Here is a 17,813-nt window from a genome sequence, read left to right as displayed (position 1 = left end):
TTTTCATAAAATAAATAAATAAATAAACACACACAAATAAAACATACTATTTAAAGTCTGGGAGGTGGCATAACAATATAGTGTGTGCTTTGCATGTATGAAGCCTTGGGTACATCACTTGAGAAAGCAACATAGACAAACAAGTGGAATTCCATGGATGACAGAGCAGTGCTTTGTCCTTCCCCCAACACACACTCTAGATGAATAAAATAAAAACTACATCAGGGAGGTGAAGTGTATGTCTCATTTTTATGAAGTCCAAAGTTTGGTCATTCAAAACAAATAATGTTTACAATCTCTCCTCTTATTTTTCTTCCCTGATATTCATATTCCTGGAAGTTACCAGATCTATTTCTCTTGCACTAATTTAAAACATAAAATTCTCTAAGGAATCAAAATCCCAAACTGAGCTCTAATAATCAGTATAATTTTTCTTTTTTTTAAAAAATATTTATTCCCTTTTGTTGCCCTTGTTGTTTTATTGTTGTAGTTATTATTGTTGTTGTCGTTGTTGGATAGGACAGAGAGAAATGGAGAGAGGAGGGGAAGACAGAGAGGAGGAGAGAAAGATAGACACCTGCAGACCTGCTTCACCGCCTGTGAAGCGACTCCCCTGCAGGTGGGGAGCCGGGGTTCGAACCGGGATCCTTATGCCGGTCCTTGTGCTTTGCGCCACCTGCGCTTAACCCGCTGTGCCACAGCCCGACTCCCCAGTATAATTTTTCATGTATCAATCCATGGATTTCTTTTCAGTCCATGAATTCTAATTTGTGCATCACTTATTAGAATTTTAAATTTCAAGTCTTTTGAAAAATAATTTCAGGGGCCTGGGTGATGGTGCACCTGCTTAAGTGCATATATTACTATGATCAAGGACCCACGTTCCAGCCCCTACTCCCTATATGCAAGGGGAATACTTCATGAGCAGAGAAGGTCTGTTGAGTATCTATCTTTCTCTATCTTTCCCTATCTCCTATTCCATTTCAATTTCTCTCTGTCCTGTCAAATGAAAATAAGAAGGAAAAAAAAAAAAGGAAAAAATGGCCGCCAGGAGCAGTCGATTCATAGTGTTGGCATCCAGACCAGTGATAACCCTGGTGGCAAAATAAATAAAAATAAAATAGAAATAATTTTAGATTATTAGATTTTTAATTTACATTTTATGTTTTTAAAATTCATATAAAAGCAAACACATAAAAATCTGGCCATCCAGTGAGTACTGTAAATATGTGGAGCTCTGGATTCATTCTCCAATGTCCTATGAAAAAGAAATCAAGTTTTTAAACCAATGTCTATTGTGAAATTTGAATTATAAAGATGGGGGAGGGGAGAGTATTGTCTTTGCTAGGCTCATCATTCTCCCCAACCACTGTCAAAGAATGCCTGACACCTGCAAAAAGTCTCATGATCAAAATGAGCCTCAATAATGAAAGAAATATTAAAAGCAGTGATTCTGTATTTAATTCAGTTGTCAAACTTGTGGATGTGTGCTTTATCTATCTCTCTACTGTCTACTCAGAGTAGGAATTCAAAACCATGATGGTTGTGACAAATGAATACTAATTTATTTGAACTGAAAAAAATAAGTCATATTTTTTTCTGACAAAAAGTAAGTTTGATTTTAATAAGTGCAAGTTCTGTCAGTAAATTATACAGTAGGCATTTGTCACAAATTAAATAAGCCAAATTAAATAAAGATATCTAAAGTCTATACTATAATAAAAGCATTTTAAAAAGATTACAATAACAAAGATGAATTAAAATTCACAATAATTCTGCCTTCCAGCTCATTTTGCATGTATCAAGTTAAACACTGTGCCATTAAATAAAAGAGTAACAGGTATAATTAGCAGTAGTTTGCTAAGACCAACTTGAAATATATTCTACAGAAACTGAGAAAGGCCATGTTTCTAAAAACTGTAGCAAATCTTCTGGAATAGGTGACTGCCAATTCTTTGCTTAAAAAAAAAAATCGAGGAAGAAATGTGATGGAATTGCAGTGTTTAGATAACATACTTTTCAGACATAGATCATAATGTAATTTTTGGGACACAGAGAAATGAGGATTTCAAATAATTGCACTTCTCCAAAATCCTCCCATTCCCATCTACTTATTTTGCAGCAAGACTTTTTTTTTTTTTTCCTTATTTTTATGTGTGAGAGAGGAAAAGTGCTCTGGTCAGAGATGGTAATGGGACTCGAAGCTGGGGCCTCACACATGCAAATCCTGTGCTTTACTTGCTGAACCATCTCCTGCGACACTCATGATTAGATTTATAGAAAAGGAAAATCAGAAAAATTGACATGTAATCTTGCTTACTTCTTATAATAAGTAATAATTATCCATAAATGTACTACTTGAGAAAGTCCTTATTTATTTCATTCTGAAAACTATTTTCAATACTTTTTTCTTATATTTATAAACTGTCAAAATCCTTAATACATTTGTTTAATAGGCTTATTTCTGTCAAATATGTACAACTAGTAATTGTAAGTATAATTCAGTACAGAACAAAACCATTATTTTTTTGCCTCCAGGGTTATTGGTGCCTGCACTATATAAATCCACTGCTCCTGGAGGCCATTTTTTTCCATTTTGTTGCCCTTGTTATTTTGCCATTGCTGTTGTTGGATAGGACCAAGGAAAACTGAGAGGGGACGGGAAGACAGAGAGGGGAAGAGAAAGACACCTGCAGACTTGCTTCACAACTTGTGAAACAACCCCCCCCCCCCGCAGACACACACAGGTGGGGAGCCGGGCCCTTGAACAGGTATCCTTATGCCAGTCCTTGCACTTCATGCCATGTGTGCTTACCCGCTGCGCTACCACCTGGCTCCCACAAAACCATTTTTTTAAGTTTTATTTATTGATTTTCTGAAAATAGGTTTGTAAGCAGCTGAAGAAATAGCTCAATCAGTAGACATAAGACTTAGAAGTCTGAGGTTCCCAGTTCAATCCCAAACACCACATATATCAGTTACTCTGGTTTCTCTGTCTCTCTTCTCATTTCTTTCTTTTCGTCTCATGTGAAACTCACTCTTAGACATTTAGTAAACAAGCTATAAGAGAGAGAGAGAGAGAGAGAACATGCTTTTCAAAAAAACACCAAGGAGTAATAAGGATTCAGGACACAACGTTGTATTTAAATTTGTATACATATTTTGTTGTAGGAACAGGGGAACAAAACATGTTAGGTGTATCTATGAGAGAAGAATCTCATTTTCAAGTGCATATTAATGTCTACATGCTTTAAATTAAAACACCAGTTCATACTTATTTTGAATTATCTCTAAATCTGTCTTTTCCAGGAGGCAGAGGCAGAGGCAGAGGCAGAGGCAGAGGCAGAATCAAACCTCTCGTAATCAGTGAAGTAGAAATATATGGACAGCACTGACTTTCCTTCCTCTGCTTATCCACTGAACCGGCAGCTTACATTAGTCTAGCATTCCTGCTGAAGCCTCTAGTTTGAGTGCTAAGGGACTGCACTTTTGTGAAGGGGCTTTGTCTAAATCCCACACTGTCAATTTTTGAGCTATTTGACCTAGTCAAGGGTGCTCATACCAGTTAGCATTTTCAAATGCTCTTTATTGATGGTAAACACAACCCGGGAGAGAGCTATGGACACAATTTGACAAACTTGTAAATACTTGCACAACTTTTTTTTTTTTTTTTTTTTTCCCTCTGAAACTCATCAAGCCCTCATAGATAAAAGCCTGGAGCACAGATGTCTTTCATCATGTCCTGATTCCAGAAAACTTTGGCTTCAGAAGATATGAAAGGAGGGCCAGATCTAGCACTTTCCATGCCCCCTCCCTGAAATCACTTCATCCTTAGACCCCAGAGTTTGAACCTGGGAGGGATCATACGGAAACACTAAGGTGGTCTGTGGGTTTTACGAAGAGAAAAAGGCAGAAATATGGTGGAGGAAAAAAAAAATAGGGCAACAGAGAGCCCTGTAGTTATTCTAAACTCAAAGTCTGTGGGTTAGGAATCAAACCAATTAAAGCCTTCACAGTCAGAGTGAGATGTATCATGTCTTCAAACACAATAGGGTATCATCTTGAAGATTTTTTTTCCCACTTGTCCTGTTGTGCCTGAATGTGGGAGCTGCTCAGTCTTTTCACCTACTTACTGTGATTTTTTCCTTTCATCACTAAGTATGTGTCTCAACAGTCTTAATGTCTTAAAATACAGTTGTCAGAGTGTGAGAACACAAAGAGACCACGCACACAAAGCTATTGTTACTCTTCTCCTTGTGTGGTATCCAGTTCATGGGAAAATATACTGGCGAGGTGCCATATTTCATGAACTGCCTTGTTTTACATACTTTGTCTAATGGAATACTTTATAAATAAGAATTTAACAATCCATTATGGTAAAATGATCACAAAGAGCATGTGAAATCACTGCTAGTCACTAGGAGGTTTTGGTTTGTGTCTGAAAATTAAGTTTATAAAGATTTACTAATAAAAATATCAGAGAAAGAGAAGGAAGAGGAGAAAGAGGGTGAGGAGAAAGAGGAAGGAAAAAAAGTAGAACATCACTCTAGCACGGTGCTAGGAATCTAACTCAGAACCTCATACAATTGAGTCCTGCACTCCATAGCTATGCCCTCCCGGTTCACTGAAAATACTTTGGTGACACCCAAGAACCCATAAAAGTTACTAAATACTAAATATTTTTTCCATGTAGAATGGAGTTTATGATTACATAGGATGTGAGCAAACAAGCTGGCATTGATTAGAATGGAAAGACAGAGAGGACAACCAACTGTAAAGGTCTAACTCAATGTAGAATAGAGTAAAGGGTAGTATCATCTTAACTCCCACAGAGGCTCTAATAATTAAGACAGTGAGAAGCAAGGTCAGGCATTCAGAGACAATCGATAGCCCACCCTCTTACGCTATGACCTAACCTTGGACTCATACCCTGACTGAGATCTCAGAGCACACACCTTTTTATAAACAACCACATAGCTATGCTCTTACAATTCGGGTTTAGAATGTGACATCAAAAACTAAGTGAAATAAAACACAGCTGTCTTGCAAGCATTGTGATAACACATACACAACAAATAATCTTGCATCAAATTGAGCATTTCTGTAGCCCTTTAGGTGTGTTTCTTTAATTCACAATTTTCAACTTGCTATAAATTAGAATTATCTGAAACTGCCTAGTATTTGAGAAGATTGATATATTGACAGCATGATGGGAATATAAAACTTGAAAGCAATATGAATTACTGTGTTTATATAGGTTGAATCATGTATAACATACATATATGTATATAATGCACACATAAAGCCTTCCTACTTGTTTTCATATAAAGAGAAAAATTTAAACTTTAAAAGTATTTTTTAAATATTTATTTATTCATTCCCTTTTATTGCCTTTTTATTGTTGTAGTTATTATTGTTGTTATTGATGTTGTTGTTGTTGGACAGGACAGAGAGAAATGGAGAGAAGAGGGGAAGACAGAGAGCAGGAGAGAAAGACAGACACCTGCAGACCTGCTTCACCACCTGTGAAGCGACTCCCCTGCAGGTGGGGAGCCGGGGGCTGGAACCAGGATCCTTATGTCGGTCCTTGCGCTTGGCACCACCTGCGCTTAACCCGCTGCACTACTGCCAGACTCCCAATTTTAAACTTTTAAAAGATTTTTATGGGAGAGAGATATGGTTTTTGGTTTATGGTAGTGCTAGAATCAAACCTGGGGTCTCAGGTATGCATGTCCAGTGCTTGACTGCTGAGCAATCTCCCCAGGCCTCAGGTTATTTATTTATTTATTTTAGACAACTGAAGGAGTTGTTTATAGAGTTATACTAGTCAAAATTTGTGGTCTTTCATCTTGTCTAATACTGAAAACTCTTTCAAATGGCAATGCAGTAACAGTTAACCAAAGTAGCTGGTGGGTTTCATTTTAGATACATAGAGCTGAAAATGCTTCGAAGACATCTACATCTGGAGATGTTCCAGAGCTATGTGGTTGATTTTATGTAGCTGATTTTTGGAGGTCACAGAGCGAGCACTTACAGATCTGGGAGCACAAAGAATGTAACTGTACCCAGGAATGTGAGTGATATTCTGAAACGAGCACAGTAACAGCGATGTTTAGGGATCAGACGGAGTGAGATTAGTCAACAAAGCAAGCTGAGAAATCACTGCCACAGCACCAGGAAAGAAGCCAGGGTGAGTATGGTATCATAGAAATCACAGGAAAAGACTACTTCAATTAGAAGGGATAGGTTAACTGCTAAATTCTTGCAAGAATCCAAGACATGACAAAGACTGAAGAATATTCACTGATGCTACTAGAATAGCAATCGATAACTCTGGAAGATAGCACTTTATCCCTAGTCCTCTTTTCATAAATTTGTGGTGGAGGAGGTATCAGGCAGAAGGAGAGCTCCCGATTATAAAGGGACAAAGTGGTAAAGGTGGTAAAGAAATCAATACAGTGAATATACACGGACTTTCAGAGCCGTGGCTATGGAGCAGCAGCTACATTTTGCTCTCCCAGATCAACTACAAAAAGCAACGACACAATCATTTGAAGGTCAATCGATTTGTGACCAGAGCTCCCCAAGCCATGGGTGAGTACAATCACGTGTGGCTCGTTGACAAAAAGGGACTGAAGGAGAGATTCCTAGGAGGAAAAGATCTTACTCAGGAACAGCTGGTGCCGGTCTGGGAGTTTGCTAGCTGAGACATACCACTTCCAGGTCTGAGTTTTAGCAATAAAAAGACTTTAAAAAAAGGGAGAAAAATCACTCATCAATTTACAACAGTGGGTTCTATCTAAGTCTCCATTGCTGTTGCCCCTTAAAGGCTGGAATAACAGCAGGGAAACCCTATATTGACACCAAGAGCACAGAACTGGCCAGTGACTCAGGATAAAAATCTATCCTTCCAATGATTTGGAGGTGTGGATGTAGAAGTGTGCCTTTTCACATAGCTCTCCTGACAGACTTAGAACAAGGAGAAGAATCACTTGAGGACTCGACAGAGTGCAACCGAGGTTTCTTCGGGGACTTGCTAGACCACAAAACATGGCTCTGCTCTGGTTGGCAGTGGAGTGGGATATCGGGCCTGGGACTTTGGATCCTCAGGCATAATCACTGTGCTGTCTATCCTCCGCTCTGTTTTTATCTCTGGGTTACCTGTGAGTAATTAAGCTAAAAAAAAATCTACTTATAGTGAATATACACATCAAGTTCTACAAAGAGAGGAGAATGGAGCTGGCATGGCAAGTCGAGTGAAGACTATTTCTTTTTAAAGAGATGCAAGAACCAGAATGTTGCAACATTTTCTGAAAAGATTCCAGCAGAGTTGGGGAAATTTCAAAGAGACACAAAAGGATAGATTATTCATGGAAAGTTTAACCCACCACAATAAGCAAACGTTAACAGGATAATTTCAGCTATACCTGAGAATAGATAAGTGCTTATAGGAAACTAAAAGAGCTCCCCCTGCCCCTGAAGGTTTAGATGATTTATTTTTATTTATTTTTATTTTTATTTTATTTTTTTTCCTCCTCCAGGGTTATTGCTGGGCTCAGTGCCTGCACCATGAATCCACTGCTCCTGGAGACCATTTCCCCCCCTTTTGTTGCCCTTGTTGTAGCTTTGTTGTGGTCATTATTATTGCCCTTGTTGACGCAATTCGTTGTTGGATAGGACAGAGAGAAATGGAGAGAGGAGGGGAAGACAGAGAAGGGGAGAGAAAGACACCTGCAGACCTGCTTCACCGCCTGTGAAGCGACTCTCCTGCAGGTGGGGAGCCGGGGGCTCGAACCGGGATCCTTACGCCGGTCCCTGCGCTTTGCGCGACATGCGCTTAACCCACTGCACCACCGCCCGACCCCCAGTTTAGATGATTTTTAACAGGTGTGCTCAACCAGGTGTGCGACCACCGGGCCCCTAGTTTAGATAATTTTTAAGGAATAGAAAGCAAGGTCGTCAGCTGAGAGAAATGAGTGACTGGTGTTTTAACCATAGTAGGAAGAGCTCAAATAATGATAGAAAAGTATGGAGGAGAGATTTTACATGAGAATATAAAAGGATTGCCCCACTGTTGAAGTTGCTGAACCAGGAGAAAAGTATTATTATTCTTTTCTTACAAGTTAGGGCATTGAACCTCAAAGAGGCTAAGGAAGTTGCTTGAGGTTACTAAGAAAATGAATGAAAAAGCTAGGATCTGAATATGTGCCTATGTGATTTTTCCAGCACATTAGGCTAAATGAATTCCTTGGTCCAGGGGAACAATTTTATTGTTTCTGTCAAGAAAATAGTGTTTTGGGGAGTTGGGCGGCAGTGCAGCGGGTTAAGCGCATGTGGCGCAAAGTGCAAAGACCAGCGTAAGGATCCCGGTTCAAGCCCCCGGCTTCCCACCTGCAGGGGAGTCGCTTCACAGGCGGTGAAGCAGGTGTCTGTCTTTCTTCCCCCCTCTTTGTCTTCCCCTCCTCTCTCCATTTCTCTCTGTCCTATACAACGACAACATCAATAACAACAACAATAACAATAAAACAAGGGCAACAAAAGGGAATAAATAAATATTTAAAAAAAACTCTAAAAATTTAAAAATAGAAATAAAAGTTCCTCAAAATCTGTAGAGTTTGAGGGACTAAATGAGAAGTTATAATATGTAACATGGCTATTATTTATCTCACATTTTTGGACAAATTCTGAGCCTTTTTCCATAGAGAGAAGTTCCTCAGCTCATTTGGCAGATAAGAAGATGAGTCTGCAATGTGCCTAACTCATTCCACAATATCTGTTCCTTTCAAGGGGAGACAAGGAAGAAGGAATTTACTTAAAAGTACATACATTTGTTCTATAGCTCCTATAGTCTGTGTGCAGTACATTCCCACTCTCTGATCCTGTGAGGAACTGTAGACCACAATCCACTGTTGACTGTGAAACTATTTAAATAGGTTTCAACTAGTGTCTTTTATAGGTGAAGTACAACAAAACAGAGTGGAAATTGTCAGGGTGAATTTCACAAAAATGAAGATAAATGCTATTGGACACACACATATCTATTTGATGTGATTTGCATTTTTAAATCTATGTGTACTGGGGATGAGCCCAGGGCCTTGTGTTTTCATGATGTTGCCAAGTGGGTATTCTAGGTTATTTTTTAATTCAATCTCTTTATTCACAATTTCTTTCTGAGAGAGAGAGAGAGGGAGAGGGAGAGGGAGAGGGAGAGGGAGAGAGACGACAACAGTGCTCCATCCATGGCAGTCTCCTGCTCTGTCCATGGTGTTCCCATGTGGTGGCAGGTATCAAACCCAGGATTCCATGCATGGTAAGGCAGCTCTTCTACCTGATTATTATCTTCTGGGGTTGATATGTCTCTCTTCTGGCAGTCACAGCAAGTAGTATCAAGTTGCTATTTCAGATAATTCCAGCTCCAGAGATTTTGGAATCTGTATTTCCATGTTGTTTTTCTAAACATCAGGGAACTGATATGATTCTAGAGAGTATCTTAAGCCTGTCCTTACAGGCTTAAGACTTCTTGCAGAGCTGAACTTCTAAGCAATTTAGAACAAGGTTTCAAAATAAACTGCCTAAGAAGTGAGCATCTCATATACATGGAAGAATGCTGGTTTGAGCAGAAGTTATTTCCTGGCAAAATATCAGCAAACAGTACCAAGCCTGTGAGAGTAACTCTGAATCCACAGATTTCTCAGTATCCTGCTTTTCAAAGACTGTGAAAGGAATTAACCACTAAATTATAATAAAAGGTTATAAAGTTGTGGAGTAAATAAAGCATCTACAACAAGTGTGTTTCTCGTTAGCATAATTTGGTCCAGCCTGTCAAAAAAGTTCCCTGTGTGTGTGGTTAATAAGTGCCATCTGACCATTTTCACTTTCAAAGACAGTACATATTTCTGACCATAGAAATCCAGAATAAATACCCTTAGTTTTGGCATAGTCATTCACTGTTGATTTGTGTACTTTCAGTATGCTAAAAAAGTCAAATAATTATTGTAAATATAGTCTACTTAATAGTAATTTCCCACCAACATAGTAGTTTGGAAAGCTTTCCATCTATTGTCTTCAATTTCCTTGTGCAACAACTGTCACTATATACAGGTGTGGTGATTTATTAGCCACCAATTTACAGGATGTTTTGAAGAACATGCATAACTTTGCATACACATGTGGGAGGGAGCAGAGCTATTTATTATGACTATCACAATCTAAAGTCTCATCAAATTCTCAATCTCCCTAAGAAGGAAGGACAAAGAATTATCATTAAAATAAAACAGAAAAAAAGGACATAAAATGGTAAAAGCATTGGCCCTAGTAGTTGGGAACATGTAAAATAGCAGCATATAAACATTAAACAAAATTATATATAAAATATAATGACTTCTCTTTAGTTTGGCCAAAAAAACATCGTCACTTAAGATGAACATAATTGATTACTAAGTCCAATACAAATATATTAGATAAGAAAAACAAATTGGAAAAAGTGGTAGGAAAATATTCAGTGCAAACAACATATCTGCCATACGACAAAAAGGTGTCTCGATTTGATGGCTTTAATATAAAGTATTATGACATTGTGAAAAAAGTCAGAGGATGCCAAATAACCAGATGCATAAACATGCACACAAATAATTGACATTCAGGTTTAATATAATTATTCATATAGATGTATACATTTCTGGGTGTTTTTACATTGGAAAAATGAATAAAAATAGTCTAATCTCTTGAATTCCATTTTTTCATTCAGAAGCCACATTGATTTCAAAGTCTGTTAGCTCAAGTGTAAACCTTTAAAGGTCTGGAGAAAAGGAAAGTAGAAAAAGGTCAATAAATTATAATCCTTTAGTACGTTATATATATATATTAATATTTATTTATTACCTTTTGTTGCCCTTGTCTTATTGTTGTAGTTATTACTGTTGCAGTTATTATTATTGTTGTTGGACAGGACAGAGATAAATGGAGAGAGGAGGGGAAAATAGAGAAAGGGAGAGATAGACACCTGCAGACCTCCTTCACCGCTTGTGAAGCGACTCCCCTGCAGGTGGGGAGCCAGGGGCTGGAATTGGAATCCTTGCGCTGTGCGCTGGTCGTTTCGCTTCGCGCCATATGCACTTAACCCGCTGCGCTACCGCCCAATATGTTTTATATTTACCGACTTTCACAGCAAAATTAATATAGTATTCCAACTCGACATAGTAGTTGAATAAAGAATGTTTAAAGTACCCAAGGTACATAAGAGATGTATCAAACTGTGATCTGTTTATAGGCTGAAAATATAACAGAATGCACATTTGTAAGGGGGAAAGGCAGCAAAGTCCAAGCATTAAATCGGAAAGCAGAACATTTTATTAATTTTATAATAAAATATAAACTGCAAACAATTCAACCTTTTGGGTCAGATAATACAAAGGTATTCATTAAGAGATGATATGGGGGGGCGTGGTCTGGCGGTAGCGCAGCGGGTTAAGGGCACTTGGCGCAAAGCACAAGGACGGGTGTAGGCCCCCGGCTCCTCACCTGCAGGGGTTCGCTTCAACAGCGGTGAAGCAGGCACGCAGGTGTCTATTTTTCTCGCTCCATTTCTCTTTCTGTCCTTTCCAACAACGACGACATCAATAACAACAACAAAAATAACCACCACAACAATAAAACAACAAGGGCAACAAAAGGGGGGGAAGCAATAAAAAAACTACAAAAGGAGATGATATGGGGAGAATCTGGGAGATAGCTCACCCAGTAGAGTACATTCTTTCCCATGTACATAGACCAAGCTTTGAGACGCCCCCCAACCCCCAGTCACCATATGGGAGCACCACACAAGAAGCTTAACCAGTGGTGGAGCAGTACTGAAGTCTCTTTTTTTTCTCTGTCCTCTCTGTCTCTATATGGAGGAAATGAAAAAAAAAAGGCATCTGTTGGGAGTGGTAGAATTTTTGCAGGTGCAAAGTTCCAGAGAAGCACTGGTGGTAAAGAACAAGTGAAAGACAGCATTCGTGATTTCAAAACTTTTTCTTCACCTTTCTGATAGAAAGCTGAATATGGCAAGGTAAAAGTAAATTTATGAAAAAGAAACATTAAAAAGCAAAACACAGGACACAAGGACACATTTTTGTCCCTTACCATTGTCACCAGAAGGTAGTGATACAGTGTTTGTTGGCATGGTCTCAGAATTCACTTTTCCATTCTCAAATGTATCATTTTCAGTCTGCTGTAGCTGCCAGTTGAGGCCAAATAGATGCATTGCTGAGGGTAAAGAATAGAACTTGTTTAAAGGTCTGCTGCTTTCAGCTATCCGGGCAAATGAAGAATACTGCTTATAACAAGAGTCACATGTAACGTCAAATTTTCCATGTTCTGAAATACCAAAGATAATTGCAAAATAAAAAAATTAAAAAACAAAGAATTCCTCAAGCAAATGCAATTTATGTAACAACGCAGTACAATGTGGCAGTTATTTAAATAATGATCTGATATTACCGAGTTAATTGGTACCAGAAACTCTTAGGAATGAATTATAACTTGCTGAGTATTTTCCAAGTTCCTCTCTTTGCCATCATTGAAGCTGAATGCTCTAGAGCAACACTCGCCAAACTTGCTGGACCACAGGCTTCTTGCACATGCATGAATATTTGGTTGTAACGCCTGTGAATTCTCAGGAGACCTGAAGCTATTCACTTGGATTAAGATAAAAAGTAGAAAACGGGCTTGCAGATGAATTTGTTGGCCTATAAAATGTTCAGAACAGATTCAAGTGCAAAAAACATAGTTGGGTGGTGGCACATACTAGAATTCAGCAGTCGTGGATCAGATCAGTCAACATGCTTATGTGGGAGGTGATTCTACATAGCTCCTGATGTGAGTCTGACAAGCTTGTCAGTTTGTAAATAATTCATGCTTAATAAAATTTTTAAAATGTTGTATGATTTCTTTATTTAAAAGTTTTAAAAATAAAGAATCAAAACACTATGCAGGTTAAATAAATCTTTCTTTCTTTCTTTATTATTGAGAGAGAGAAATAGAGAGAAAGACTGGCACATGTGCTGCTGGGGATCAAACTCAAGGCCTCATGCCTGAGAATCCAATGTTTTATAGACCAAGCCACCTCTTGGACTGAAAGAGTGTATAATTATTCACTTATAAATGCAATATGTTAATTTTTGATTTTTCTTTTTTTTTTTTTTAAGTAGAGGAAGCCCAAGTATGATTATGTTTCATAACAGCTTAGAACTAGAAGTTAGTTTTAGGACCATTCAAAGGCATTCCAAGACTTGGGGAGGTGAAGTGACTTAGCCCAGTGCATAAACTTGAAAGATGGATTAATCTTGGCCCCACTTCTCATTTCTGTTGGTAGTAGGGTGAGGGGAAGCAGCTTATCCTCCCCAGCCAGCCAGGTATATTTTCTTTTTTAAAAAAAAATATTTTTATTTATTTCTTATTGGATAGAGACAGAGAGAAATTGAGAGGGAAGGAGAGATAGAGAAGGAGAGAGACAGAAAGACACTTGCAGCTCTTCTTCACCACTCATGAAGTTTCCCCCTGCAGGTGGGGATCAGGGGCTTGAACCCGGGTCCTTATTCACTGTAACGTGAGTGCTTAACCAGGTGCGCCACTGCCTGGCCCCTCCAGGTATGTTTCTTAACTCATTTAAGATATCTGGAGGACAGGAGAGAACTCACTCAGTAAAGTGTATGCATCACCAAGTGCTAGGCCCTGGGAGCACCATGGGCGGCCCTGGAGGGAGTTCCATGGATGGTGGAATGTTCCTCTCCTTTCTTCAGTTCTGCCTCTTCTGTCTTTCTCTTTAAATGAAAAGTTTGGGCCCAGGAGGCTGTTCAGCAATATCACAAAGCACTGAGTTCATTTCCTGTTACTGTATAAAAATTTATCTAGAATAACTATAGCAACAAAACAAAAAGGGCAACAAAAGGGAAAATAAATAAAAAAATTAAAAAAAAAAGAAAAAAAATTATCTAGAAGGATATTCACTGCCACATTAACCAGTAACACTAAACCTTCATTTGTGTTCCACAGAACTGAATTTAGAAAGCAATCCTTAAGAAAGACTAAAACCCATAGAGGAAACCAGAGATGCTCATATTATCGTATGATGAATAAGAATTTTTTTGAATGTTATGTTCTTATTGTTTATGCTAGAATTTGCCAGAGGTGAAAAAAATGTGTTACAAAGTTCTTTTTTTTTTTTTTTTTTGCCTCCAGGGTTATTGCTGGGGTTGGGGCCTGCACTATGAATCTACTGCTCCTGAAGGCCATTTTTTCCCATTTTGTTGCTGTTTGTTATTTCTGTCATTATTGTTGGATAGGACAGAGAGATGGAGAGAGGAGGGGAAGACACCACTTTGTTGAAGAGATCCCCTTGCAGGTAGGGAGCCTGGGGCTCGAACTGGGATCCTTGCGCTTTGCACTATGTTCATTTAACCCTGTGTGTTACTACCCGGTCCCTGCTTCTTATTTATTTATTTTTAAAGATATTTAGACTGAATTTATTTAACCAATGTGAATTTTCTACACAGCTGTAAGTGAAGAAGAAATATCACACTGCAGGGTGGTTTCCTGTCTATACCTATTTCATTTATCTATTCTGTACTCTGCATTACTAAGCCCTTTGTAATCACTTGATCAAACCAACGGTACTGAAACAAGAAATCACTCCTTCTGTCTATAATGCTCTCTGGCCACTGTGAAAGCCCTACTTGTGTTTCAGAGGGCTGGTGTCAACTTCTTGGAAAGCCTTCCCTGAAAGAGTTAAGTATCTTTCCCAAGACTGTCTCAGTTTACTTTTATAGGGTGCCTGATACCTAGTAGGTGCCAATATGTATTAGTCAAGTAAGTGAATAGCATTTTTCAAGGTTTTTAAAGTCCAAGAGAAGATGATTATTGTTAATAAAAAAAAGCAGTGTGGGTATTTATAAAACAAACGTGTAAATGGTTAAAAATGGGGTGTTGAATTATTAATAATTTACAACTGCATTAGTGAAATGCAATGTGAGAAGTAGTGGAGTGAAACCCACTACTACTAAATATACTTGAGGTATTTTTTAAAAAAAATTCAATAATTCATGACATTCTATTCCCAGATTTACATTCTTATATTAACAATATCTGACATAAAATCATGCCACAGTTAGGAATCATACTGAACATACTTATAAACACAGCTACATCCATCTAGAATATTTGTAAGAAATGTATAGACCTGCACTCTCTTCCTAAATTATAGTCTGCCAAAAATTTTCTTTTAAACTCTGATATTTCACAGATTAAGGTATATGTTTAGAATTATTCAACATACAAATTGTCAACTTGCAAAGAGGTATAACTTCATATGTCATTAAGTTACGCAAAGTTTGAGTGGCAAAATGTCAGCAGCTTTCTAAACATTTATCACTTCATACATTTTTCAAGATTTCAGATACTTCAGCAATTTTTGAATACAATAATGAGAGCTAGTTCTGTATACAGTACAAGGTTTGACAGGCATACTTCTGCACAGCAACGATAAATATTCCAATAGGATCAAAGTTTCTACACCAAATAGTTTATCATCATTGTGAGCTTTCATGTATAAAGTCTTCTTGAGTGATAGATTTGCTCACATTATTGGTTTTAATAGACACTGAAGAGTGGAGATTATCCATGGAATTGTGTACATATGCCAAATGTTAAAAAAGCAATATTACGTTTCTTTATGGAGAGCTATTTCTTCCTTCCTTTTTTTTTTTTTTTTTACCAGATGGGCAACAGTGTTATTGTATATTTTTATTACAGAAAACCTCAATAAATGGGATTTAAGTTCTACTCTAGATGCTGTATAATGAAAGTCATACCCAATAATACATCTTGTTTATACAGTTTTCTGGAAACAGAGACCAACACATTATTTGGTCATAGGATATTATGTACTTCAAAAATGCTCTTACTTGATATTTAGATAGGCTTTTGATGCTCATTTTATGTAACCTATGAATTTTGTAAAAAAACCAGCATGCTAAAGGGATTAATTCCCATGTTAAAAAGACCAAGTAAAGCAGTCAACTCAAAAGTATCAAGAATGCTATAGAATTCACTGGGTACTGGTATAAAAAGACTACATACAGTGACTTGACAAGGCAGATAAAGGGAGGATTACTGAAATAGAACACATCTGTAAGTAAAGCAAGGTTGAGTCCAGCTCCCCAACACCCGATCAGGAAAGCAGATCTGAAGTGGTGTGGGATACATCTGCTGTCACTGTTCATCAGCTGCAGGATGGACCTATGATTACTGCACAACCTCATGGAAGGGGTGAGAAGCATGGCAGGAAAAGCTGGGAAATTCTGCCGTGTTAGTGTTCCTCTCCTCTTGGGAAAAATGGCTTAGGTAAGAAGATAGTGCTGGCAGTAAGACCAGGCATTCTCTAAGCCAGTGACCTTTGTGCTATTACTAGGACACGGAGATCAATAGCCAAAAATGAATAAATAAATACAAAACCGACTGAACACTTCCCATATGTCAAGTGCTATGAATGTTTCACATACATTATCTCAAGACTCTAGTGAATAGTTACCATCATTCCCCCCCCACCGCAAATTTTACATCTGAGAAAATCAAAGCTGTCTGAGAATTTCAGGGTCCAAGTTAGAATGCAGTAGACCTAACCTTTAAGCCTAGATTTTCTGAAAACAAGAGCATACCACTACATGCTTTAGTTCTATCAGAGGCTGGGAGTGTGAAAATCCACACAGAAATAGTGCAATGTACTTCTATGAGAGCTAGAGGCTGCAGAAAATGCTTTTTTAATGATAGGTCAAGAAAACTAAAGGCAGAGTTAGCATCTGGAGATGAAGGGTGGGCAAAGATGTTAACAGGCTGCATTTGTACATTCCAGGCATTTTCCTTCTACATGAGTATTTTTCCTGCTATACTATATTGCCTTATTTTATTATGGTAATAGGATGATGATAAAATCAATAAGGCCGATTTGGTTAACTTCAAGAATTTTAAATACAAAATTAAAAAAAAATTATATAAATAAAAGTGAACTCAAAAATAGGTTAAAAATCTGGGTACTGAGATTCGGGCGGTAGCGCAGCGGGTTAAGCGCAGGTGGCGCAAAGCACAAGGACCGACATAAGGATCCCGGTTTGAGCCCCTGGCTCCCCACCTGCAGGGGAGTCACTTCACAAGCGGTGAAGCAGGTCTGCAGGTTTCTATCTTTCTTTCCCCCTCTCTGTCTTCCCCTCCTCTCTCCATTTCTCTCTGTCCTATCCAACGATGGCATCAATAACAACAACAATAATAACTACAACAATAAAAAAACACCAAGGGCAACAAAAGGGAATAAATATTTTTAAAAACATGGGTATTAGATCTGCCTGAAACTATAAAATATGTAGACAAAAACACGAGCAATATATTCAAGGATCTTGAAATTAGAAATGTACTGAGACTCAACTCCATCAACAGGTAAATAAAGCAAGAATAAACAAATGGACAACATCAGATTTAAAAGCTTTTTACACATTGAAATAAATTCTCATACAATTAAAAGAGCAACTTTGCATCTAAGAAAAGATCTTTATTTGCATATCATTAAGTCTGATAAGGAGCATTAAGTCTGATAAGGGACTGAGGGAAAAAAAATACACACAAGCCAAAACAACAAAAAGTGAGTAAGAGATATGGATAGGTACTTTTGTAAACAGATGCTCACAGACACATGAAAAATGCTCAGTATTACAAAAATGTAAATTAAAACTATAATGAGAAACCACCTCAAACCAATGAGAAAGTTATAAATTAAAAATTAGGGG

At 37.9% G+C, this 17,813-nt stretch overlaps 1 protein-coding gene and 1 long non-coding RNA gene across 6 annotated transcripts in view; one reads left to right on the top strand and one right to left on the bottom strand.

Annotated features, from left to right (window-relative positions):
• Positions 1 to 17,813, bottom strand: part of TENM3 (teneurin transmembrane protein 3) — a 1,349,345-nt gene that overhangs the window by 143,819 nt on the left and 1,187,713 nt on the right. For all 5 annotated transcript variants that reach the window (XM_060184664.1, XM_060184667.1, XM_060184671.1 and 2 more), the window contains one exon: positions 12,124 to 12,246. In XM_060184664.1, the coding sequence (XP_060040647.1) occupies positions 12,124 to 12,246 (123 nt within the window). The remainder of the gene's footprint in view (positions 1 to 12,123; positions 12,247 to 17,813) is intronic.
• LOC132536602 (uncharacterized) overlaps positions 1 to 17,813 on the top strand; it is a 204,079-nt gene that overhangs the window by 105,614 nt on the left and 80,652 nt on the right. The window lies entirely within an intron of this gene.

The sequence above is a fragment of the Erinaceus europaeus genome, chromosome 2 (assembly GCF_950295315.1).
Source record: "Erinaceus europaeus chromosome 2, mEriEur2.1, whole genome shotgun sequence".
Classification (NCBI taxonomy): domain Eukaryota; kingdom Metazoa; phylum Chordata; class Mammalia; order Eulipotyphla; family Erinaceidae; genus Erinaceus; species Erinaceus europaeus.
Note: the sequence above shows the minus strand (reverse complement) of the source record. Positions and strands in the feature narration are given on the sequence as shown.